This window comes from Ursus maritimus, unplaced genomic scaffold, assembly GCF_017311325.1.
Source record: "Ursus maritimus isolate PB19 unplaced genomic scaffold, ASM1731132v1 scaffold_4, whole genome shotgun sequence".
Lineage (NCBI taxonomy): Eukaryota > Metazoa > Chordata > Mammalia > Carnivora > Ursidae > Ursus > Ursus maritimus.
Window position 1 is genome coordinate 18,141,313 of NW_024426552.1, and position 27,788 is coordinate 18,169,100.

At 35.9% G+C, this 27,788-nt stretch overlaps 1 protein-coding gene across 6 annotated transcripts in view; it reads right to left on the reverse strand.

Annotated features, from left to right (window-relative positions):
* Window positions 1-391: 391 nt before the first annotated feature.
* GABPA (GA binding protein transcription factor subunit alpha) overlaps window positions 392-27,788 on the reverse strand; it is a 35,537-nt gene continuing 8,140 nt past the window's right edge. For 5 of the 6 annotated variants that reach the window (XM_008701759.2, XM_040621082.1, XM_008701761.2 and 2 more), the window contains exons 3-10: window positions 27,147-27,291; window positions 23,516-23,600; window positions 20,831-21,076; window positions 13,004-13,198; window positions 10,093-10,146; window positions 9,003-9,143; window positions 8,569-8,761; window positions 392-3,862 (exon numbers count right to left, since the gene is read on the reverse strand). In XM_008701759.2, the coding sequence (XP_008699981.1) occupies window positions 3,634-3,862; window positions 8,569-8,761; window positions 9,003-9,143; window positions 10,093-10,146; window positions 13,004-13,198; window positions 20,831-21,076; window positions 23,516-23,600; window positions 27,147-27,291 (1,288 nt within the window). In that variant the 3' untranslated portion in view covers window positions 392-3,633. Of the gene's footprint in view, window positions 3,863-7,812; window positions 7,887-8,568; window positions 8,762-9,002; window positions 9,144-10,092; window positions 10,147-13,003; window positions 13,199-20,830; window positions 21,077-23,515; window positions 23,601-27,146; window positions 27,292-27,788 lie in introns of those variants that run through there. The other variant, XM_040621083.1, reaches the window with a different exon arrangement.

A 27,788-nucleotide genomic window follows, 5' to 3' on the forward strand; every position in this document is an offset into this window, starting at 1 on the left:
AGCCAAAATCAAAAGTCGGATGCTCGACTGAGCCTCCCAGGCGCCCCATTTATTTTCTTAAAAAGACTAAACTCTAACATCTAATTTTAGCTCAGTGGAATCTGTTCTTCCCAAATAGTTTTTAAGTAAAGTAAATGGGACTCTTATGTACAATACAGATGTAGACTGTCATATTTTCATTCAACTTAATATTCCAGGAATTTGAGACTATTTTTTTTATACAGGAAAAAACTTCCAAAAACACAGAAGTATACTGTATAATAGTTTTATTTTTCTCATTTTACTATTTTTACATTTTATGCACAAATATTTTTTATCTGAGTAAAAATAGAAAATAACTGTTTCATGTAAAATTACAAAAAAAATAAAAACCACAAAGCAATACATAATTGTTATTATGACCATATAAGTGTCTTTATTTAAAGAGTAAAAATGTATGCAAAAATCCTCCTTCCTTTTACAAAAGACTGAGAATATTTTTTTCTGGCAGCAAGTGAAATATCACTGAAATATCAATATTTTTACACCTTCTAGATGTGAAGACATTAAGTTAGTCACAGGTTGTTTTATAATTATGAATTTTAAACATTTTTGTGCTATTTCAAAGATACACTAGTTCTTTTTAAAAGGCAGTAGCATAAAATGATGAGTATGGAAAACAGCCGACCTCACCACAAATAGGCACACCCTTTAAAGAAATATCGCACTTGAGTTTTGTCATTAATCGGGAGAGAAAAACAACTAAACCACTTCCCTAATTCACTGACATGGACTGATTCAAAAATTAATGTGATAAGTCGATCCATGTGAATATTAACCACACATAGCAATTCTGTTTAATATGTCTGATTTTCCGACAGCAACACAAATCTCCAAACTTCAGGCCAGATACATATGAAAGTTGGCCCAATAAAAACCTCATGTAGAAAACAAGTTTTTAAAACAAAAATGGACATTTCCTTATTTTTGTACTTAGAGGGTACAAAAGATAACCGATCATTTTATCTTTCTTCCTTTAAATACACTGTAAATTCCCCTATGGAAAAATTTATTCATAAAAACACCAAAGAATGAATAGCATGAATTATACTTTCTTTTATAACACAAGTTCTCTTTCAATAAAAGATAAGATTGCCTGGCTTTCTGATGATTATAACCTCAATAAGGACAAGGAAAATAGTTTAATATTTAAATTGAGAAAAAGTAACTGAAGTTTCCTGAAACAACTGGGGAAATCAGTCTCATGACTTCACCTATGTTCTGGTGCATAAAATGATGGTGATAGGATGAAGAAGGAAAAGAAAAAAGAAATAGCACCTGATCCTGTATGAGAATGATCTTTGTTCCGATTATAATGGGGAATAAAATAAAAACTGCCAAAGGAAGAAAAATGGATAGAATGTGTTCTCGGAAAAAAGGAATCTAAAGAATGCTTAAAGGAGAAGCAGCAACAGTTTGACTTCGGAGCTCTTAAAGGAATGCGGGTGGTTCCTTGCCTTAAAATATATACATAGACATGTAATTGCAACATAAAGTCTGTCGTCTTTGCTAAAACTTTAATGTCTCCCCAAAAGCATTTTAAATATTAAAGTCAAAAGTTTTAAGCTCTTGATAACATACCAGAAGAATTTATTTTATTATATTTTTTAAAACTATAAGCAACTTGTCAACTCCCCAGACTGTAAGATGGTGCAAAAACCTTCTTTTTGGTAATCTATTTGTTCTGAACCTACAGCTTCTATGTACTATTTCACATGGTTACTCTACTCAGATAATTCTTGCAGTCAGTGCCCAAATGAAACTAATAGTTTGTCAGTCTGTTCCATATGTGTTTATAAAAAGGTAAAAATAGAAGTTACAAGTTTTACTCTTTTTAGGCATCCACTGCAGGGTCTTAAACGACTTGAGCATATAAACGACCTGACATTCCACACTGCAGCACAGCACTTCAAGGTACAATCTGAGGTTACCAAAGAAAATCAGAGAGCCTTCCTCTCCTGCTTGTTCCCAGGATCCCTGGCTTATGGTTCATTCCAGACTACTATCTGGGACCAGTACAGCGACTGCTAGCAATGCTTCCTTGACTTCTCACCGTGGCCTTTTCCTCCTGGTTAGTCAGAAGCATCAACTGAGCTCTTATAAAGCTGTTTAGGGGGATGGATTTAAAGGAAATGACGAGGGAGAAGGTAAATGAAGTAACATGTGAGAATCAATCTTCTGCTATAAGAGGATTAAAAGCTCTTTGCCAGTATCTCATGATTTGTATATAATACCTTAAAACAAAAAAGAAAAAAAAAGCAAGCAAGCAAAAAAGAAAGATCTTTCCAGCCATTTCTGTTTAGTGTTAGCTGGTGATAAGCAAAGAGTTTCATATATGAGAGTCATATAATTGAAACATTTTTTAAATGAATTATTACGTTCTAAAATATCTTTCCTTTTGAATATCATTGTATCTTCATATATATGTGTATAGTTATATATATTAAAATGGTCAACTGGACATGTATACAGATATTTATACTCACACATATATGATATTCAAAAGGAAGAAATTAAGTAAACGGGAAATTTTGTTATGCGAGAAGACTGCCTACACTGGAGGTCAGAATTTCCTTTTAAAACTACTGGCAAGTAATTTGCTCTTGTCTTGAAAGGTAAAGTACTGCTGACTGATTTAAAGTCTTCATTTCATCAGAAACACAAGGACTATATAAGCTGCTCTTGCATAATACACTGGCAGTATAGGGCAATTTTAAAAAAGAAAGAAAGAAAAGCCATACCAAACCAAACTAAATGGAACTTTTATTTTCTGGCTGAGGTATACCTTTTCAGTTTTTTAAATCTCTGACAGGAAAAACAGAGATCATTTCAGAATTTTTGTAATAGTTGGTTTATTAGAATTAAATTCTTCTCTTAAAATAATTTAAATTCTTGGCCTGACATTATGAATAACCTATACAGAAAATCCTTAAAATTAGCTTGAGTTAAGCCAGATTTCAACCTGGATTTCCTTCTTCAGCAATGTTCTTCTGCCCGTCGACTTCTTATTGTCCTTTGCTTGCAAATATATAAATTATTTTAATAACTTGATACTCAGTTTAGTAATTTATTAATATTATAATTTTATTCGATATGAATATTTTAGCGCTGCTTGATTAGATGAAACAGGCACACATGCTTTAGCTGTGAAAAATTCCATTTTCTGGTTCTATGTAAAGCAACATCTAAAGCAGCAGAGAGGGGAAACAGTTATACTTTCGAAAATAGTTAAGCCAGACTGTTTCCTGGAGATACTTCATTTATTTTTCATCCTCAGATGCTACTGGCTATTTTTGGTAGGGCTAGACATTAATACTGACCAGTTTAGCTTTCCTGACTGTTAACAAACTATCCCACAATGAACCTGACTTCGTGCTGAAGACATTGTGGTGATCCTTAACATACACGTATTCTAAAATATATGCTCAAAGTAAAAAGATCCAAATTCACAAGAGTATGAAATATTTATAAAAAAATCATGCATCAGATTGTACAGTCTAGAAATAAAAGAAGATTCAAATTCAGTAATAAAGGTAAGAGCAATACTTGCTCTAATATTTAAGAAAGACCTCGGGCTCCCAGAAGGTGCTGGGCTCAGTTATCCTTCTCCGTCTGCAGGGAAGCAGTGGCCAGGGCTACCGCTGTGACCGGCTGGGCAATCCCGTGCAGCTGCATCTTTGCAAGTTTCTTCTGTTCACATTCTGTGACCAAACGGTTCAACTCTGCTGCACTGTATCCAATAAGAGTCTTCAAGTCACAGACAAACTTGTACACAAATCTCTTGCCTTGAACTTTACAAATCATGTCCCCATCATAATAATACCTTTAAAAAGAAAAACACGTGAGGACTATAGAAAAAATACAGAATTTGGACTTCTTACAATAGTTAGTTTACAGATCCTTCCATAAGCAGGAGTCTAGCTAATCCTGTATTTACCCCAATAGCAATTAACATTGAAGTTATATAGAAATGTTTAGTGTTACTATCCAAGGAAACTTCAAAATGTTGCTTACTTTCACTGTTCAGTATTCTAAAACTCTGTTTACTAAATTTGCAGACCATATTTCAACAACTATGATAAAATACTGATTTAAAAATGAACATTTTTAAAACAAAACAAAAAACCTTGGGAACAGTAATAGAACCTAGGAACAAAGGCTTGGAGTCAGAATGTCAAGATTCAAAATCCAGTGTCTTGACTTTGTTTTGTCACCACACGGAAGTCACATTTTCTCTAAGTTTTTACTCCTTGTCTATACAATGAGGTTAAAAACAGTACTTACCCTCATAGAATTGTTGGGAATTAAAAGGATTATCTTTGCAAAGTGCTCACTTAGGCACACAATGACTGGCACATAGCCCTCTATAAAATATAAGCTATGTTAATAATTAAGAACCCATATAAAAAGGAGAAATTTGTTAATACACATATTCTATGGACTATGGGAATGTCCATTTCTTTTCTGCATTGTACAAAATCCCTTATGTTGTAGCCACACCTTCGCCATCACCATTTTTAATACATAAAGGCTCTCCTTTCAGTGAAATTCTCCAAATCCAATAGGGAGCCTCAAAAGTGTAAGTAAAAGGCTAGAAGAAAAAGACAGGATACAGAAAACCAGGGAAGTGGACATCACAATGAAACAAGGTTTCTATACCTACATAGACAAATCTGGAGGAAGTCCTTCTAGAAGTCTAGTTTACTGCTGCTATGTATGAAACAGCCGGATTTAGATTTACTTTGGAAAACAGAGTTTATTTACGGTTATGCGCTGCCAATTCCAATAAAGCGAAAAAAGTCAGTCAAGACTTTTATAGGCAGGAGGACTGTGAAGCCTTTCATTTTATTGTACTATTTTTCTCCACCCCCGTGAAGCCTTTGTTTTAAAACTGCACTACCCACTTGTACCAATTTGACAATGAGCAGATATGAGAGAAAAGACTATTTGCCGAAGTACCAAAGTGTAAACTACCACATTTAGCAGGATTTTATTATCAAAGTCATTCAACTTAATCAAGAGTCCATTAACGAAAAGCTTGATCTATATGCAGGAAATTAAGGCATTTTTCCTTAATTTCAGAACAGTGAAAGTCTTACAGTCAGTTATGTTCTCTTTCTAAGTGAGAGATACAACACACTGGGCAGAGTTCTTGCGTTTCCTTTTGTGCCAATGACGTTCATACATAATTTAGATCTTAGCCGACAAACCACCAATTGCCTGTCATCCGTTTAAAATGAGACTGGAATTTCAATTTCTTAAGAAAATTTCTACATAATATGTAAGGCTGTAGCAAATAAGATACTTGAGAAAAAAGTAAAATAAGGGAAGAAAGTGGTTTTATATTTCAAGGAGGAAAATGTAGTTGGTATCCTCTTATGTCTCTTGGTAGACGTGATAGAGAATACAAACGCTAAGTTTTCATTTTACTTAGTATGTCCTTCATCCCAGCGGATGATCACACCACCAAACGTAGCAGCACTCGTCGCATTTGTACCCTCTCTAAAATGAACAAAGTAGAAAGGTTCACGATACCTGTACTTTCATGGAGATGATTTTGCCCTTTTTTTTAACACTTGTATTTTTTTTAGCCTTTTAAATTGCAAAATGTACTTCCCTAGAATCCCTCCAAGGCCCCTCCCAATCACTACCCCTGTCTCACTCTAAAAGGTAGATACAATCCTGTTCCATGATGGTAAATTCACTGCTGGTCACCCAAACACGTATTCCAAATGCTGTAACGTACTTTTCCTATTTCTTGAACTTTACACTACAAACGCATTCACACAACCTCTGCTCTTTTGGGGCTGATTCCTTCACCGAACGTTACGTTTGTGAGGTTCACCCCTACGAGTGCTTGCTGCCGCAGTTCACTTCCATGGACACACAGTCCACTGTTTTATTCACTCTCCTGTTGATAGGTATTTGGTTTCTGGTTTTGGATATTATAAATAATGCTGCTCTGAGCACGTGTGTGGACATGTGCATGCACTTCTGTTTGGTAGGTATTTCGGAAAGAAGCTGCTGGGTTACAGGTCACATTCCTACCAAAAGTGGAGAGGCATTCGCACTGCTCCACAGCCTCACCAACGCCTGGTACTGGCAAGCATTTAATTAGCCATCCTGAGATATGCGCTGTGCCATTTTGTCAAGGTTTCCAACCGCACTTCCCTGATTACGAAAGAGGCTGCGTGCCGTGGCTTAGGTCACTCGCCACGCGGATAATCTCCAGTTGGTACTGTCTATTCATGTCTCTTGCCTATTTTTTCTATTTCTCCTATTAGTCTGTAAGAGTTCTTAGGTACTTCGGACATGACTTTTATGTCAGGTTTGTGGCTTGCTTTCACTCTCCTGACGATGGCTTGTGTTGACCAGAAAGTTCTTAATTTAAATGTAGTCCAATTTCTTGATCTTCTCCATCAGGGTTAGTGCTGTTGATGAACAGAGTCTGATGTCTTTCTTCACCTACCGACATCATGGAGGTATTTCTAGATGCTTTCCTATTTTACTTTCCACATTTAGAGCTACAGGCTACATGGAACCGGTTTCTAGGATGGTATGAGGAAGGGGTCGAGTTTCACTTTTTTCCATATGGATAGTCAACTGTCCCAGCTCCATCTGACTAAAAAGCCGGTTTTCCTCATGTCTTTTCCCCACACCATCCCTAAGTCAAATACTCATATTCTTCCTTCTCCCTGGGCTCTCAATTGTAATCTGTGGTCTATGTGTCTCTTCTACGCAAACAACATACTGTCTTATTGCTACAGCTTTACAGCAAGTTTCAGTGTCCTGGACAGCAAGTCTTCCCACTCTGTCAATCTTCTTCAGGTATCCTAGCTACTGTGCCACTTCATACAACCACATAAATTTTACAATCACCATGTTAAGTTCCACAAAAAAACTTTCTGCATTGAAACATATCAATCTGAGGAGAACTGACACCTTAATGATTAATTCTAATAATTTATTTGTAATTTTGTAGGGACTTGTATATATACACTTACATCAATGGCCAAAAATGACCGTTTTCATTCTCATTATGTGGAAAAGATCTTTAGATAGCTGGCAAAGTGTGTGAGACTAAATAAGTGATAAACACACTGAAAATAAAGCATTTTAGGGGCTCTTGGGTGGCCTAGTTGGTTAAGCCTCTGCCTTTAGCTCAGGTCATGATCTCAGGGTCCTGGGATTGAGCCCCACATCGGGCTCCCTGCTCAGCAGAGTCTGCCTCTCCCTTTCCCTTTGCCCTCCCCCTCCATCCGCCTCCCACTCGTGCTCTCTCTCGCAAATAAGTAAACTTAAAAAAAAAAGAAGAAGAAAAAGAAAGCGCTTTAGTTACTTATGAGTGCTAAGGAAAAGTTATTTTGGAAAAGAAAAATAATCATGCTAAAATATGTAGTACTTACATGATCATGATCCTAACAGTAAATACTGATATAACCACAATTTCCATATAATTATGTAATTACATTAGGATAAAGGGAGAAAGAGTGTGTGTGTGTGTGTGTGTGTGGTGTGTGTGTGTGTGTGTGTCTGTAGTGATGAGAGGTGAATCATAAGCTGTGTGAAATTCACAACGTCCAAATGAAACATGAAGTAGAATGAGAGATACATTGCAAAGCTCTTTTACACTATGTTCATTCTTCCAAAAAAAGACATTAGTTCCATATTTCCATATATCCTGCTTTTTTACTTAAATGCACATTCTGAATTTCCATCACTGTGGTTAGCATAATTTCTGAGAGTAATTATGTCAAAAAATTCATACTACTTATGGGATGTTACAAATAATTTTATTCTATTCCAATTCAATCTGTGTAAAGGCTGGATATTCAGATTTAGGCAGGCTGAAGGGGAAGAAAGAACAGAGAAATGGGTCGATATTTTGCACCCAGTCATAAAAACAGAAAATATCTGCATCTTTGCTAAAATTTACTCTCAATTCACCTATGCAAATGACAGCATCTTTATCTGTTATGTAAATGACAGAAAACTCAGAGATTAAACATGTAAGTTTTAAACAGAGTAATACATACTTTTCAACCAGATAAAAACAAATAATCTTGGAATCACCTTAAAAAAAAACAACTATGCGCCTCAAAATTATTACTAAAGATCTTTGTAAAAAGTCATTTTTGGGGTGCTTGGGTGGCACAGTTGGTTAAGTGTCTGACTCTTGGTTTCAGCTCGGGTCATGATCTCAAGATCAGGGGACTGAGCCCCCCACTGGGCTCCGTGTGGAGCACAGAGTCTGCTGAAGTTTCTTTCTCCCTTTCCCTCTGCCCCCTCCCACCCACTGCATGCTCAAGCAAGCACAAGCTCACTCTAAAACAAATCTTTAAAAAAAAGTCACTTTTAACATTAGTGTGAAACTTTTAGCTTTTTGTTTACTAAATAAACAACATCTTGTAAACAAGTCTTTTAATGTTATATTACACAATGTTAAACCTAGAATAAGAAGTCATTTTTTTAGAAAGGCTTGATAATAAAAAGAAATAATAAACAATAATTATAATGATAAATGCTTACCTTAATGCACGACTGAGTTTCTCATAGTTCATTGTAGGCTTATTTTTACGTTGTCCCCATTTTTGTGCAACCAGTTCAGGCTGATTTAGCTTAAACTCGCCTTCATCACCAACCCAAGAAATGCAGTCTCGAGCATCCTTGTCAGTAAGAAGTTCTAGCAAAAACTGCCACAGTTGGATTTGACCATTGTTTCCTAAATTGACAAGAAGGACAAGCAGTGACCACAGTGCTATGGGTTAAAAGCAGACAAAAGGCAATAAACAGGTTCTTCTCTGGGTCATCCCTCAGCCATGCTAGGAACAAAATTTTTTTACTAATGCTGTTTAAATACTGTCAGAGAAATTATCCATATTCATATTTTCATACAATGAAATAAAACAAAATACACATGACTTGACAAATTTTATAAATACCGTAAGATAATGCAAAAATACCTGTTCTGTTTCCAGGTGAACTTCTATCTTCTCCTGAAATCCTTGGAGCTCTTTGTACTTTAGCTGCCTTCGCACTGCTGTTTATAACTTTAATGGTAGTCGGTGTAGCAGACTGCACTGATGCTGGAATAATTTGCACAGCTGCAAAGAAAAACATTTTTTTTTCCTTCTAATACAAGCAGTGAAAAAAATTACTGAAAGACATAAAATGCTATTAGTTTTACTAATGCCCCTCTAATTAGCTCAACAAAAGGCCTCAAAGAAAGCTTTAATCCACAGCAGTTTTGAACGAAATTACCAAAGAAGTTCCAAGGATAAGGTATGATGTTTGCATTATGGGTTGTGAATCTTAACTTGGGGAATAAGAGTTGGTCTTATTTTGAATTAACTTAGTGACATATACACATTAAACAAAGAATTATAAAAACATCTGCTTTAAGAATATTTCTTCATTAAAAACAGTCTATCAAATGCTGGGAGAAAATACGGACAAATGAGAACTCACACATACTACTGCTGAGAACACTAACACCTACCACCACTTGGTGAAAAGCTGTGGTAATCCCTAGTCAGGCTGGAAGGGTGGAACCCCTGTGATAAACCAGAGAATCTCACACACATTCTTACAAATACTCATTCCATGATATTCACGGAGTTTTAAAGATAATAGCAGTGAAAACGAATGAAATCACACTGCAAGTATCATCACAAATCTCATAACTGTTACACAAAAAGCAAGTTATAAAAGGATATGTACATTATATTATCATTTTACCCAAAAAGTTTAAACACAGGTAAAACAATGCTATGAAGTGTGGTTGTCTAGTTGGTAAAAATATAAAATATGCAAAGAATAATAAACATCAAATTCAAGATAGTCAATTAAAATGAGATCTAAAACAGGTAAAGTTGATATATAAAGTTTTGATTCTTACGGTGTATAAAGATGTTAGCTACTATACTTTATTTCTTGGTATATCTAAATTATTTCATAAAAACTTTAAAGTTAATTTTATTACCTTACAGTGTTGAATTAAAAGAAAATTTCTTATTGACAAATGGGCCATACATTATGGGCATGAATACTCACGCTGATCAATTGTAACTATCTCATTCATCTGTTGTTCTTGGCTTGCCAACACATCTGAAGAACACACATAAAAATCTCTGTTTACATTTAAACCCAGAAATGCAAACTTAAGTTAGTAAAACTCAATTCAACTGACAAACCAAATACATTAAAAAGCAAAACATTAAATAAAACTTACTGGCACAATAACCTAAAAAATACCTGATAGTCACTTTGCAAGGAAAGATATTTTTAAGAGAAATAACAGATGGAGAGCGCTAATTCTTATAATGTTAAGAAACAAAATGTTAGGAAAATGGAGTTACTTCTCACAATTTACAGTATAAAAGAGCAGTTCAGATTCAGAGCTGGGTAGTACCATAACATAAATATCCGTTATCTATTTATCTGCATAAAACCATTTAAAACATGGAAATCTTCAAGATCAAGTCAAAGATGAGAATGTACACCACACTGAAAGATTGAATAAAAGCTTTGAATAAAACCATTTTAACTTTTTTTTAAGATTTTATTTATTTGAGAGAGAGGGAAAGACAGAATAAGGGGAGAGGCAGAGGGAGAAACAGTCTCAAGCAGACTCTGTATTGAGCAGAGAACCCCATGATCTCATAACCCTGAATCATGACCTGAGGTGAAATCAAGAGTCGGATGCTTAACTGACTGAGCCACCCAGGTGCCCCATAACTGCTTTACCTTTATAATGCTCCTTAAAGACAGCTAAATTTTCAATAAAATTATAGTGGTCCTAAAAGTCACAAGTGAATGAAATAATATAATGATGGCTACAAATATAGCTCTCAACATGAGAGTTACAATGTAAAAGGTCCTAATATAACCCCATAGAGATCCATTCTTTACTCATCTGTTGCTATCCCCTACTCAAATGCTATTCTTTATTTCTTTAAAGAGAGTTCCTCTTTCCCAGTCTCTAATACTTCAGCCTATTTATTTGGTGCCCATCATAGATTAGATGCTTTTCTCCTCAAGCTATACCCACCAGCAATCTTCTGTGTACTGAGTGAGTCCCAGCCTGGGCACCGAGCACAGTTCTACTGAGGGTGCCATACCAGGATCCAGTTCCAAACACACACACAGCTGGAAAGGACTGAGAAACTACAAAGAGGTCTAAACCCTACCTGTTAGATGGGGGCTTTCTTTGGGGGTTTATATAATTATATGGGACTAGCCTCAGATCTTGGTTCTGATCTAAGCACTCACCTATTGGTTATGTGACTTTGGTAAATTATGCAACCAATTTAAGCATTAATTACCTCATGTTTAAATGAGATATCCCCACCTTCCACCTAATGAAGCCTCTTTAAGGATTAAAGGAAAATTTGAAAAAGCACAATGCCTGAAACATAGCTTAACTTTTCAGTGAACTGGAGATGCTACTGCTTCATCCAGACTCCTAGTTCTGAGCATTCTCCCCGTTTCAAGGAAATGAATAGATACACAAGATTACTCTGCTCCCCATACTAGGAAAAGTCTCTGAATGAGATTTAAAGATTGAGAAGCACTAGAACCAGAGACAACCCCAACAAAGCACTGCCATGGGGGAGAGAGCAAAACCCACCGATGTTAAACTGTAGTCTAAACACTGTCTTTGTCCTAATCTTGACAGTTTCTATGAGGATACATTTCAGTAAGCACGACTCACGTATTAAAACCTGAAAAAATTCAAAAGTTTTCCTTATTTATCTGAAAAGTTGTGTAGAGAAAGAAAAAAAAAAACCCTGTGAAATCAAGGACAAAACTTCAACCAGAACATTTAACTTATTTACCTAATAAGAAAAACTGGAAATAAACCCTATCAATGTAACGACTACAGTAAGACTTTCAGTGTCAACAGCCGCTTTTCCCCTCTAATACGTAAGAGATTCCAGGAAGGAGAGAAACTACGATCAGTGAAGGAAAGCCTCTCTCTAGAGCTCATTTCTTATGCAGCAGCAGAGGATGCACCCCAGATGAAAACCCAAAGCCTTCGAAGACCTGTGGAAAATCCCTCCAGCCAGAGCTGTGCCATTCCAGGGCACGTAAGAGAACAAACCCTATCAGTTACCTTTTTAACCATAACCATTACAAAAACAAAGTCAGAGTTTGTCCTACTCACACATACTGAAAAGTATGTGGGTCTGGTTAGCATTTCTGGCCTGTAGACGGTGTTAGGGAACAGGTTACTGCTACAATATTTGAACAGCTACTCACTGAAATGTAAGATGGATTAAAACTCAAACAAAATAATTTACATTTATTTGAGCTTTTTGTTGGTCAGCCAAGTAGTTTCTAATTTCTGTATATAGTCACTTAATAATAATAATGTCTGTGGAACCAACATGGAAACACTTATAACCAGCAGACTTCAAAACAGAGGACTGCACACTTACACTTCTCCTTTCTCTCTTAAGATCCCACTCAATTAGAGGAAATTTTAGAAGGTTTAATTCCATTAATGATGAAAAGAACAAGAGGGAAGAAATCTGTGGACAATCTTAAATTTCTGGAAGATGAAGAGTAAATGAAAGAACTGACTGATGAAACAGAAGTCAACGACTGGAGTTTACGAAGATAGCTAAGTCTAGGGCACAGCATCTTAAGAGCTTGGATTCTGGTGTTCTTCAGTCTGGTTTTGGATCTTGGCTCTGCCATTCCCTACTGTACCCTTATGGGGCTGGCTCTCTAAAACATGATATCCTATCTAAAAAATAAGGAAAGTAATGATTTGTGGCATTAGTAGAGGGATTAAATGAGATAATACATATAAAGCTTCCAGCACAGCCTTATACAATTAATAGGTGTTAATTATTATTGCTATTATCAATGATCATAATGAAAAATGAAGACAAAGTTATAAAGAAATAAAGTGAAACTCAAGTTACAGTACAAATAGATAATAATTCAAATTTTATACATTTTCGAAGAAGTTCCAGATGACTCCATAGAATTTCTCCCCGAGGCACTCGCTGAAAAAAATCTTCTTGGTTGAGACTGCATAATTCTCTTCCGGAAATGTTGAGTGTGGTCAGGTCTATATCAGTCATGCTGAATTCCTTCATTACCCAAACCACCCAATGCAGAACTTGGTCTGTGGACCACTGTATAGGATCTAAAGCAAAAAATATTACCATTAGCCTAGTCCTATCTTAGATATTATATAAATTCAGTTAATTTGTCAATACACATATACATACACACATATATATGGAGAAAAGTCCAGACAGGTTTTTCCCCCAAGTAAGTGAAGTAAATAAACTCAAATGAAATAAAATGTTTTTAATACTGTATTTTCTCCTCAGCTCCTTTTCAACTTCTCAATCTAAATTTTTAATGAATTCACCTGGTTTTACATCAGTTAATCTGGAATTTTATCAAGAAAAACAATGTAAAATTCCTCTTCGATGGGTCAACTGAAAGAATAAAATATGGCATTACTCTGGAGAGAATAGAGTAAATTATCCAAGTTTTAACATTACTTTGTAGCAGTGTATAATTTGGTGCACTGGAAAAAAAAAAAAGAAAGAAAGAAAAAAGAAAACTATAAGGGGTTTCTGAGGAGCTAGACTTATTCTCCAAAATGTGCACAACATAATCTTTCCTCCCTTTGCTTCTTGTAAAAAGCTGGTGCTCCTATACTTATCCATTAGCAGCACTTATAATACAACATTCAGACTGCATGTTTACTCAGCTCTCTTTCCCTGTAATACTTTAAGGTCTTAAATATAAGGATTGTGTCTTTGGAGTTTACCACAATGCCTTATGCATAGCGTAATTTGTTAAATCTATGAAAAGTAAATCCAAATAGTCATTTTCCTCATCATTTTTTTACTATCTAATTGAGTTCACAAATGAAAATGATGGCCACCATGTATAATATCTCATTGTTGTACCCCTGGCACCTAATGGAGTAGTCTACCCATTTAAGTTTAGTAAAAACTGGCTGAATTAATTTTGGTGTAGGTATTTCTGCATGGACAAGATGATCTATCTAAACAGTATTGGTTACATAACCCCAAGATGCATGTTATTCAATTGGAATAAGTGGGGAAAAAACATTTAGGTACTTATCAAGAGCCAATTTATGATAAAAGATGAATCAAACATAATACAGGATTTACAGCCACAGAACTGATTTTTTATTCGATCTTTTCACAAAGAGGTGAAGGGAGAAGGATTCTGAGAAGATGGCAGCAAAGTTTTTTCATTTCTCTGAACGCACACATTAAAAAAACACCACTAAAAGCAAAAGACAGCAAAACCAAAAATCCACGTACATTTACGATAAAACCAGATGACAAGATATCCCCATGGAAGCCAAAATACACACAGGTGAAGACAAAGCAGTAACACTCAGAAACCTTCATGGTATCAGCATCTATTCAGGAGAAAGCAAAGGGGGTAGCAAAGGGAAATCCGACCCACTCTTCATTCTGAGCACAGGAGAACCTGAACACAGCCAAGAAGTTTTCACTGAAAGCAAAACAAGCCAAGCTCCAACAGTAGCTGAAATAGTTCTGCCCAATCCAACAAGAGCTGAGTACAAAGGTCCGTGGTAAGGCTTAAGGGGCTGGAGCAGTGCAGCACCTTTGGGTTTTTCAAACTGAGCCATGGATTATGTCCAGGAGAGTGGAACACAGTGAGAAACTGGAGGGAATGGAATCTAAATTGAGTAGCACAGGAACACCAAAGAAAAAGAGGAGGTCCAGATAAAAATGGAGTAAGGAAACAGACAGGAACTGAGGAAGTAAGTGGCTATGTTTTTTTTTTTTTTTTTTTTTTTTTAGGTTTTATTTATTTAAGTAATCTCTATACCCAACGTGGGGCTTGAACTCATGACCCCAAGATCAAGAGTCCCATGCTCTTCTGACTGAGCCAGCCAGGTGCCTCTACTGGCTCTATTTTTAATACTACTTGAAAGTAACAGGAAAGAGTTACAGAAAGTTAGAAAAGCTATCCTGAACCACACTTCCCTTTAAAAGTTCAAGTAACCTCATTTTACATAAACATGAACCAAAAAAAAGTGTCATGATCAAAACACTTGGAGCAAATACAATCAGTCTGATTTGTTTTTTTAAATAGTTATCAGGACTTCTGGTGTAACGTAACTAATTGTCTGTCCATATTCTCCCCACCTATTTCTCTAAGACCCTAGTGAAATGATAGTAAAGGAATTTTTAAAAGAAGTAAACTTGAGGGGCGCCTGGGTGGCACACCGGTTAAGCAACTGCCTTCGGCTCAGGGCGTGATCCCGGCGTTGTGGGATCGAGCCCCACATCAGGCTCCTCCGCTATGAGCCTGCTTCTTCCTCTCCCACTCCCCCTGCTTGTGTTCCCTCTCGCTGGCTGTCTCTATCTCTGTCGAATAAATAAATAAAATCTTTAAAAAAAAAAAAAAAGAAGTAAACTTGAAAGAATGTGAGTGAAAATGACAAAAGGATGGGAGATTTTCAACTAATTTCTGAATACAGTCAGCAGAGAGAAAATCAAGTGAAGTAGAAGCTATGACCTAAAATATCTATCAAGGAGGATATAGTAAGAAGTGTTTCCTGACTGTAGAACCCCTTACTGGCTCAGCTTGTGGTGGTTCCAGGTAGCAGGAGAAGTGTAAGTGGAAAATGAGGGGACTGATTTAAAGTGTATGGTGTGCTTTGATCCTCCAGGGCCTCTTCTTCATTCTCAGGAGCCAACTGAACAGAAGCATCCCCACACATGTCCATATCCCCACCCCACCCCCACCATCCTCACATCCCCGGAACTTCTGAAACAGACATGTAACGGATACTGATCCCAGTAGTAAGTCTACAAACTGAAGAGTGAGACCCTCTGCACTTCCCCTTCCACTTCCAGAAAGTAGCACTCACATACACGTCGACCCTAAATCCTCACCCCAACCTTCTACTCCTGCCAGGTGTTTGGCCAATTCTCCAGGGAAGTTAAAGATACCCAGGAAAAAGATCTATATATACTTACTAACACTTGGAAATCTTTACGAAATGACCAATACCCCATTTAATCAGTGTATGGTCAAGAAATCCCTTCCAGAGCTTCAAACTAATTAGCTTTAAAGTTATTCACTTTTAAGTATGAACAGATGAGCAGAAACAGTCAGATATCTATCTGAGAGACTCAAAACAAAGCATTAAACAAAAATAAACAGAAACACAGAACCCAGAAGCAGAAACAATGCAATAACAAAATGGGAAAAAAAATTAAAAACCCTACTCTAATCAACATACTCAGAGAAGAGAAAACATGATATACATAATGAGATCAGAATGCTAAAAGGAAAAACAAAAATAAAGAGCCCTTGTAAAGTAAAGTAACAATCAGGATAGGTTGTTATATAAAGACAAGAAATCTGGCAGAAAGTTGTACAGATAGATACAGAAATGACAAACAGAAGGAAAAAGATATAGAGCATCAGCCCAGGAGATTCAACAGGAGTCTCAGAAAAAAGAAAAGAAAAACACAGAAGGTCTTTATCAAAATAATAATGCAGGAAAACTTCCCAGAATGGAAGGCTACAATTGTCTACATCAGCAGCTGTCCAACAGAAATATAATGCAGACCACTCGGTAATTTTAAAATATTCTCACAGCTACATTAAAAAAATGAATAGGTGAAATTTATTGTAATAATAATTTTATTTAATTTAATGTTTTCAAATGTTATTTCAACATGTTATCAACACAGGAAATTTAAAAGAGTTTACATTCTTCTCTGTTTGTACCAGGTATCTGACACTCACAGCACAGCTCAGGTCAGACCAGGCACATGTGAAGGGCTCACGCGGGACTAGTGGCTACTGCACTAGGCAGTGTAGGGCTGTGCAATGCTTCCCCGTAATCCATAAACCTACAGCACATGACATAGATGCAGAATGCCACTAAACCAAGGTAAAGACCAGAGAGAAAAAGAAGATCCAACCAGCTTCCAGAAAGAAAAATAAAAAGGATATAAAAAGGAACTAGAATCAGAATGCCCCGTGAACATCTCACTATAATGAAACAGAACAGGGCCATACAAATTTTGAGGAAAAATAATATTTCAACTTAACATTCTACACCCAAGCTATCAATCAGAGACAGCAAAATAAAGACACTTTCAGGTATGAAAGTCTCCCCCACCAAAATAAAACCCCCCAAAAAACAAAAAACACCCCGTCAAACCAAACCAAACCAAAACAAAACCAGCTTTTATTTCCTAGGGGCCTTTCTAAGGAAACCTGTAAGGAGGAATGAGAGAATAATGAGTAAATGTGAGAATAAAACTAAGAAAAAGGAATAGAAGATCCTGGAAAACGGATCCAGCACCGCAGGAAAGTCAAGGATGTCCGAGGATGACTGTGGCAGATCTACAAAAGAACCAATCTAGAGATACTTGAGAATTTGGGAAAAATTATACACACAACACAGAGTGATGGAAATGGGAGAAAGTCAGTTTTGGTATATACAGAAATACACACAACTAAAAATTAAGTCAACTTGGAACTTCAGGAAAACCCGAAGTTGTAAAAATGCAGTCACAGTTATATGAAAAATTCTCACAATACACACAAATAACTGATGACTTAAAATAAAATAAAAGTTATGTAAGAATACTCACAAAATGGGGAAAGATAAGGTTTTGCCTGCTTTGCAGGGGAAAGCCATGTAGGGAACTAAACCTCATCTACTGTAACAAGAAGTTAATAATGATTAAAAGTAGTAAAGCGGAAAGTTGTTGCAAGTGGGGAGTAGGACTGAAGAAAGCAAAACTGTTTTTGTAAGACTTTTTTTCTTTAAACCAGACTTGACAGATACACAATGAGAGCTTCCCCATGAGACTCAGGGAGAGCTATGGAACTGGAGAGCTAGCTATATAGAAATCAACTCTACCTGTAAAATACTTTATTTTTGTGTGAATATATAATATTTTAAAATGTGAATATCTGACAATTCTGGGAGCCAAAAAACATTGAGTATGTATCTTTTTTTTTTTATTATTCAAACAACTGGAAGAAAAAATAAAAATAAGCACAGCCATCTTTTCAATATTCTTGGTTAACAAAGGACAAGAATGAATACTGACTTTAATTTTACTTTTAGTCAGTTTTAACATTTGCATTTGACCAGCTTTCTAACTACTATGAATTCATTAATTTGAGTTTCGGCTATAGATTTTAAATGTGAAATAGTAAAAAAAACAAAAAAAAAAAACAAAAAAAAAAAAACAAAAAAAAATCAATCAGTCAATCAGCAGGAAAAAGGATCAGAGTCCTGGAAAAATATAAAAGTGAAGGGAATGTATATAATGAAGAGGTGGCTCTAAGCTCCTGTCATGATACAAAGTTGATATGTGGAAAATGAACTTTAGGAAACTGTCCAATGGGAATCAGTATTTCAAAGAGATTTAAAGCAGCTATGACCAGTTAACCACATTTCAATTTTGCAGAGAATTAAGCAATTTCAAAATGACTACCCTTAGGTACAGACACAGTAACCTGACAGTTTCCTAAGAAAACAGTAATCAAATTTCTAAAACTTTCCAGTTGCTAACAATTTCATGACAAAAAAAAAAAAAAAAAAAAAAAAATCAATGATTTTTAAAAAGTCTTCCTATACCTAAATAAACCTCAAGTGTTTTAAAAGACCTTTACTCTAAGTAAATGATACCCCTGGTAGGTACTCTTGAGTTAGAGTTTATAATTTTGCTCTCTACAATTCATTATTATATACTACTCTCCATAAAAGATCCCACTACTGAAGGGTTCTTGTTGAAAGTCTAGTGAACTACGTAAAATATTATTTCAAATGTTTTTATGCTCTCTTCTTTCCTTCTCAGCATTTCCCCTCTCAGAGGTGACTTCAAACTCACTAACAATAAGGTCAAGCATGACATCTATGCTAGCTTTTACAAGTCAAAAATAAATAACAACATTGTCAAGCACATATGTGCGGAACGGCTCTATCTGATCCTCTGAACTGGACTTACCTTCTTAGGTTCCAATTAAAAGCCCCTCTCCTGGCTTCCTTCATCTATCCTTCTCCTGCTCGTGCCACACAATTTTATGTACAAATACTCAGGTTACCAACAACTCATGAAGCTTCAATAATATTTATCCCCCAACACTCTTCCCATTTGCCCCCCAAAGGTTAATATTGTTTTCTCCACTTCTACAATGTCTGTTTTTTTCCTATAATTCAGCTTAGTCTAACTCTACAGTTACTTTTTTCTAAATCTACCAATGAATCTCTGATCACCAAATTTAATAGATACTACTCAGTTGGCATTTTTTTTTTTTACTTTTGTCAGCAATGTGGCCACTCTTGACCATCTAAAACTCTTTTCCAATTTCAGAGACACTAAATACAATTCTTATTTTCCTTCTATCTCTTCAGGTATTCCATGTCTCAATTTCTTTTCCTCAACCTGAAATGCCAACAAGGTCCAGCCTTTAACGTTGTGTTCCTTTCCATTTTCTCTCTCTCCATCAGAGACTGTATACACTTGTTTAGCTTCGAAACAAACTCAACACAGCGAAGTCCCAGAAAACATCTTTATCTCCAGTCCAAATCTGGTGTACCTGAATATACTTTCTGGCTACCTTCAGTTGAAATAGGTACTATCACTTCAAAATGAAGTACTACCAACACTTTCCCTCCAAAAATCTTTCCAATACCAGACTTCCCCACCGCCCCCACTTAAGCTCTGGAGGGCATGGCCTATCTTTCTTACGTGCCATTGAAAGTCAGCATTTAACATGATGCCTGGCATATGTAGTTCACTAACTATGTAATGAAGATGTAACCAGGTCTCATCAGTATGATCACTGCCCTAGTCACCCAAGCTTGAGAAGTTCCATCAGTACCTGTATCTCTCTCTCCTCTCTACCCTCACACAATCCATCAGTCAGCTGCTCAGCCCCATCACTAGTTTCATTCATCTCTTCCCACATAAATTATCAAGTCTAGGCAAATCTAGACATTATCACCTAGTTACAGCTCAACTATAACATGCTCCTGTTTTCCCTTCATTCGGTCTCTACCTGCTCCAACGTATGTCGTGTACTACTGCGACATTCATCTCCCACAGTCATGCCCATCAATCAAAAGCAGTTCTATAATGCTGGAGAGTAACTCCACCAAATCTTCTCGCTACTCCTGCATACTCATTTCTGTGTTCAACTTTTGCACATACATTTCCTGTCTGGACTGTCCTATGCCCAATAGTTTGTCTATAATAAACCTTTTGCCAATGTGCCCCAAACCACTGCAATCCCTGTGAGATTCTTTTCATTTTTTTAAGATTTCCATGCTGAGGCGTGGAGACCGACTTGGGGCTCGATTCCAAGACCTTGAGATCATGACCTGAGCTGAGGTCAAAGGCTGGATGCTCAACTGACTGCTACCCAGGTGCCCCTGATTCCTTTGAGATCCTAATAGCATATTCACTTTAAGTAAGCTACTGACAGCTTAAAACCATTCTAGCTTTTATGGTAATCATCTCTTTCCATTTACCTTCTCTTTCTTCAACTCCACTGTGAACACCCTAAAGACAAATACAGATTTTTTAAATTTCTTTGTATTCTTAGCACCTGGGACAGTATTTGTCCAAAGGGGTAAAAAGAGAGATACAGAAAATCAATGTTCTTCCTAAAAATTTTACACTTAAAATAGATTATAACTTACTCACCCTAGTGTCTTCTATGTCAAGTTTATTTCTTACTGTTCTACCTTACATGTATTTAAGTATTTTATTACCATAAGGTATCCCAAGGCGTTCTTGCTCTTTCCTATAACCTTCCAGAGCTGCAGCCCATCTTGTCACTTGTTCTGAGGTTTCATCTGAAATAGTTGTAATGTGTTTTGTGCCATCAAGAGTTATTACTTGAGCTTCCTCAACAAGATGTGCTTCTGCTTCGGCATGGTGGGCGTCTGGATCGATGACTACTTCAACTGTTTCCGCAGGTTTAACAATTTCAAGGATGTTTAGCTTAGGTTCAATTCCTTAAGAGTGAAAAAAAAAATAAATCTAAATGAAAACACAAAAGTCACTAAAAAATAAAATTTAGCTTTGTTTATATGTTCTCAAATGGTAGAGAAAATCCTCTCTTTTAGACACAAATACAACTATTCACTAGAACTTTGGTAGATTAGATAACAGTATTGTGCTAATATTAATTTCCTGATTTTGATAATTATAATGTAGTCTTATAAAAGAATTCCTTATTTTTAGAAAACACAAACACTGATGCATTTAGGGATAGAAGGAAATCATGTCTGCAACTTAAACTGGGAAAAAAAGATCATGTGGGGATGGGTGGATGGAGAATAAAGCAAATGTAATACAAGTTAACATCTGGAGAATCTGGGTGAAGGACATCCAGGAATTCTTTTACTACTCTTGCAACTTTTCTGTAAGCCTATTTTTTATTTTTATTTATTTATTTTTTATTTTTTTTTTAAGATTTTTATTTATTTATTCGACACAGATAGAGACAGCCAGTGAGAGAGGGAACACAAGCAGGGGGAGCGGGAGAGGAAGAAGCAGGCTCATAGCGGAAGAGCCTGATGTGGGGCTCGATCCCGTAACGCCGGGATCACGCCCTGAGCCGAAGGCAGACGCTTAACCGCTGTGCCACCCAGGGGCCCCAGTAAGTCTAAAAGGATATAAAAACACCACCACCACACGCAGCTACGTATAAACATTTATTAGAAAAAAAGTACCAATATGGATTAGAAAATAAAAACTAGACTAAGGGACATATAAATGAGTAGCTACCCACCTGTAGAATTTTAAAAGTCCTTCTAAGCAAATTAAAATTATTTACTGACTGCTTTTCGTTTCAAAGGTCAAAGTACATGTTTTAAAAATGAATAGGCACTGAGTTTCTCAAATTAAATTCAAAGTAACTTCTGATTTCCATTTTCAATTAAATCAAATTCTTAAGATAGTCAAAATAAAATAAACTAGCCCTTTATAAAATCATCTCATATACTTCTGTTACAATGACAGCCCTAAAGAACTATTATTATTACTTAACAGCTACTGTTTGGTCATCCGTTCTGTTATAATCTGCATCAAATTCAATCAGTGTATTTGAAAGATTGAAACTCAACTTCAATCCTCCCTGAAAACCAACTCTATAAAAAATGTATTGCTATCATTCATTATATGGTATAAAGGTAAATCACTTTTTTCAAATATACATGAGAAAAGTAACTGTAACTTAAAAAAAAATTTTTTTTTAGATTTATTCCCTAGTCCTCTACTCAAATTTCATCAAGTCAGCTCTTCCCAAATCCACTTACACTGAGAGGTGACTAGGCTTTTAAAGATAAAACGAAGAATTTCTTTCTTATTGCCAATGATAGTACCAGGGAAATTGTAAATCGGAAGGGGATAACTACCATTTTTATAGTTTGAGAAACTATGATTTGTGAAATGCGATTGTAAGCAATATGTTCAAACATAAAATTAGTCTAAAACTCTGGTCAGAACTCCTAACAAGCCACATTTTTAAAAACTAAAATTCAACCTACCAAAACTGGTTTCCTAATTTTCTAACTTTTGTACTTACACAAGAGTAGTAAAATACTGTGATGGATATGGCTGACTGAGTCACTCAACATCTTTTGCAAATTCCTCTCTCTCTCTCTCTCTCTATTAAACTGTAGGGACTAGATTTCCTTGTGGTGAGGGTTCCAGTTGTAATTCTGGCTCTAGAATCACTGGCATAAGTCTTCTATCTGGAAATGAGTTAAGAAGGGACAAGTAGACACACGGAACCCATTTTTTGGCTAGTGTGGATCACTGTGAAGGGAGAGTGGTTCTAAGTTGACAGCTATAATGGTGGCTTTCAGATCTGGCATTTTCCAGATCATGGCAGGGCAACAGCTTCCTTGGCAATCCAGTTCTGCAGTGGGGCTAACGTGTTCTGAGAAAGTCAACAAGAACCTGTTCTTCCAGCTCTATGTTACGGTATATCCTTCCCTGAGAAAACTAGTTAGACTATGTTATATTTAAAAAAAAAAAAAAAAAGAAAACAAACGAGTATGTTATACTATCTGCTTCACCCTGACAGATATAATTAAGTTTTTTTTTTTTTTTTTTTTGGACAGAGACAGCCAGCAAGAGAGGGAGCACAAGCAGGGGGAGTGGGAGAGGAAGAAGCAGGCTCCTAGCGGAGGAGCCTGATGTGGGGCTCGATGCTAGAACGCTGGGATCACCCCCTGAGCCGAAGGCAGACGCTTAACGACTGCGCCACGCAGGCGCCCCTCACCCTGACAGATATAATTAAACCAAAAGCATGAGTGTTTGGCTATTACATCACATTAAGTGATTTAGAGAACCACCTAAAACATCCCAAACTTGTAAAAAACTGAGTTCTCCCATATTTTAAAAAACATGAGCTAAACTTTTAAGTAACTATAAGAGCAGCTTACCTTGGTAAGAAATTACCTGTACACTAAGTTGTACAGTTCCATCTGTTTTTACTCCTTGGTCAAATAAACTTCGTTCTGGATCCAGCTAAACATGGGAAAATGATTAAGATTTGGTTTAGTCACCAGGTTTAATACAAATGGATGTACCAAACAGGACTTAATTACTGAGGCATACTACTGAAATTATAAGAACACATCTAATTATCCAAGATGTCATAGATTGTAATTCTTTGCCAAAATTAAACACATTTTAACCATTGTGGTAGTAATTAAGGACAACATAAATTAACCAAATTTATTTGAGGTGATGGTTTTCTCTAGCTCTGGAGTCTAGTTTAAGATTTTAAATAATGCCAAAGGCAACTGTTTATTCTATAAATATATTTTAAGCAGAAGATAATGTAATTTATCTGTCATGAATAAGCAAGGGTGTTTAAATAGTGGGGAGATTTATATAAATCCATTAATATAATTTTTGCCATGTCCCCCTTATAACCAATGCCACATATTTAAGATCAAGGTTAACTCTAAATCTCTTGTAATGAAGTTATTAAATTTAAAGGACTTATGACCTTACTACTTAACCTAGCTTTGACACCTTCAATCATAATTCTGTTATCTTTTCAATATTAGTGTTTTTATCCTCCATATCTCCCTTACAGTGAATACATTTCACACAATGGCAACCTGATGACAAAAAGTAATCCTGACTTTCAGACACTGTCTGTCACTATTTCAAAAACAGACTTGCATTGCAATTATCTTGAATAAAGTATGTATCTGCCTGCGTTTCCTGCAGCTGGAGGTACAAAGCTCCCCCCCCCATTCCTAAGATTTCAGTCAATACTGTACTCATGGTACAAACACGTTTTCTTAATATTGAAAATGTCATATAAAACCTGAAATCTTAAATAACTTTAGGTCTAACAACAGGGATAAGAAAAACTGTGTAACCATGCAGAAAGACAGGTCAAACATGGTAGTTTTACTCCTTAAAAGAAGTCCGCCTGACGCTTTGTTACAAACTCTCCTAAACATCAAGATTTCTCCTCTGCAGTAGACACTGGTATGATCTACTAGAAGCTACAGCATGTGGAACTCTGCAAGTGAACTCTCGGGTGGTACTGAATATACCAGCTAGCTCACATACTCAAATTAGTACAACCCCGTTACTTTCCATCGGCTTTCAAGTCAGCATTCATCTGAAAATACAAAAGCATCACCACAAGCAGCAAGCATTCTGACTCCAAGTGCATGTGGTTAATTGATGCGAAGAAGAGAAGTTGCTAATCTCACATTCTTTTTGGGGAGAGGAAGGGAGACAGGGAGGACTGCAAAATGTTTTAGATCCTAGGCTAGCTTGGAATTCTGTGATCCAATAAGTATTCGACTAATATTTACTGAGAACTTAGATGCGTTGCATACTTCCCAAGTAATACCGTCATTTTGGGTAGATCAGGAATGCTAAGAAAAGCAACAAATGTTAGAGCTGAAAGGCAAGTAAGAGATCAAGTCCAGATTTTCCTTCACTTTACATATGAGAAAATCAGGTGAAGCCCAGTGATGCTGAGTTGACTTTCTTAAAAGTCTGCCTCAAACAATTAAAGAAAGAGTTTCAGAGTCACACAGGCCTGGGTTCAAATTATGGTACAAACACCTCTTTGTAGCTATGCATTGGGCAAATTACTTAACTTCTTTAAATCTCAGTTTCTACATCTGCAGAATGTAATTAAGAATATGCTGATTTCAAAGACTAATGTGAGTATCAAATAAGATAATGTAGCAGTGTTCTGCAAATATTTTTTCATTCAAGGTAAACTGCCCCTACAGCTCCAGTTCACCAATTTATCATGGCTGCCTTAGATACCAATCTACAAATTTTCTCTGAATTCCATGTTTTTGGAACATTTGAGCTATTTTCAGTTTCTGCACAACCATTCAATGAACATCTCAGATTTACAACTTTGCTCACCTGGGTGACGATTTCTATAAGAACAATTTATTGAGATTAACTACTAGGTATTTCACATTTAATATTAATAGACACAATACCAGATTACCTTCCAAAAAGACTGTGCTAATTTCTTCTCTCCCTGAGAGAAGAAAAACTTCAAATCCTAAAATTATAATAATATTAGACCCACATACATTCTCTAATTCTAGAAGAATAATATCCTTGCCTCCCCTCTCCCCCCAAAATTTACTAGACTTACTGAAAGGAAAAGATAAAAGTACGGCTGAGTGGCAACTGAAAGGCACAAATTTTATTAAAACATTCCAACTTATTCTACATCAAAATCTTATTTAAAAATATTAAGATATATGATGATTTGAATCTTTAAAAAACTAAGTCAAAAATCCTGTAGCATATGGAACAGGTATATCACAAGGCAGGCAAAGGGGAGAAGTAAAGAGGAAGACAAACCAAACAATACAAAAGAAGACACAATATGTATCTGTATTAATTAGGATTAAAAACAGCATAAAACTCTAGTACTTACTCATATGTTCAAGGACAGTCTAGAGAAACTCTTTGAGCAATTCTATCTAAGCTACTACTTTTTATACATGAAAATACTACCTTTCTTGAAAGAATACCATAAAACATGACTATGAATATACTATAAACATAACATATTATTAAAATACTACCACAGATAAAATCCTTTTGCAATAAACTCTAAGAAATATATATACTGGTGTTTAAGTGCTTATCCAAAATTTACTGCTGGAGCAAATAAAAATGGAAGGGAATGTAAAAATCACTTAGTCAAATTTTCTCTTTTTAAAGATGAGAAAACTAATGCACAAAGAAGCTAAAAGCTAGTTAGAAACAAAGTGTGAGGAGGACATACTTCAGGTTCCAAGGTCAATGTGTTTCTCACTACTTAAAGTTTAGGCTCTGATTCACATTTATTTAAACTCATTTCATATTTGTGAAAGTAAAAAGCAAATGTTTGATTTAGTACTCAAGATTTTTTTTCTAAGTAGGCTACACACTCAGCATGGAGCCTGATGCAGGGCTGGAACTTGTGACCCTCAGAGCAAGACCTGAGCTGAGACCCGGAGTCGTACGCTCAACCCACTGAGCCACCCAGCTGCCACTAGTACTCAATCTTTTAGATACAATTTTAAATGGAGGGAATTTTGCTGGTAGAACTTTTATTTTTAAATGCTTAAATTTTGTAATACAGGTCAAATTTAATTATAAAACTATAGCTATAGAGATAAAAGGCTAACAAAAAAATATTTCTGGGTGCCTGGCTGGCTCAGTTGGTAAAGCACGTGACTTGCCCTAGGGGTTGTAAGTTCGAGCCCCATGTTAGGTGTAGAGATTACTTAAAAATAAAATCTTAGGGGCGCCTGGGTAGCGCAGTTGTTAAGCATTTGCCTTCCGCTCAGGGCGTGATCCCAGCATTCTGGAATCGAGCCCCGCATCAGGCTCCTCCACTGGGAGCCTGCTTCTTCCTCTCCCACTCCCTCTGCTTGTGTTCCCTCTCTCGCTGGCTGTCTCTATGTCAAATAAATAAATAAAATCTTTAAAAAAAATAAATAAAATAAAATCTTAAATAAAAAACTCTAATGCAGACTTAAATGCTGAAATATAAATCTCAAAAGAAAAAAAAATTACCTGGATATCTTGCAGGCAAATTTCATGAGCATCCAAAGAACACTGTAGTCTTGGTTCTAGTAGTTTCTTTAAATTGCCTATTGGCTCATTGATGTCTATAGCCTGGCTTACACATTCAGCTGGGGTGTAGGTTTGTTCTACAATGCTAAATGTTAAAGGATATAATGGTTAACAATTATTTCTACCCTGGATATTAAAGTCTGGTTTTTGAAACTTATTTCTGCATAGACACTATTCCTAGTGGTAGGCTTATCACCAACTAGTGTTGCCAAACTGAATACTAAATTGCAGAGAAATGTTAGCATGAAGTTTAAAGCACCCCTGCAAATATATCTTCTTACATACACACACACACACACACAAGTGTATATACACACATATAAATACTGCATATACAATATTTACAGAGAAATATAAATATTACATTTCAACTTATTTTGAAAAATTTTAGGCCCAGAATGTAAAATTAAAAAGTCCCCTCAAAATTTGTATGTCATCTCTACTAGTCAATTTCCTTTCCCAACATAAATAAATGTACATAATAAGGCATGAAAATATAAGTTATATAAAATACTTTCCATTTAATTCTATCTGAGAACTACTGGTTATAATCAGTATAATTCCACATTAAAAAAATACATT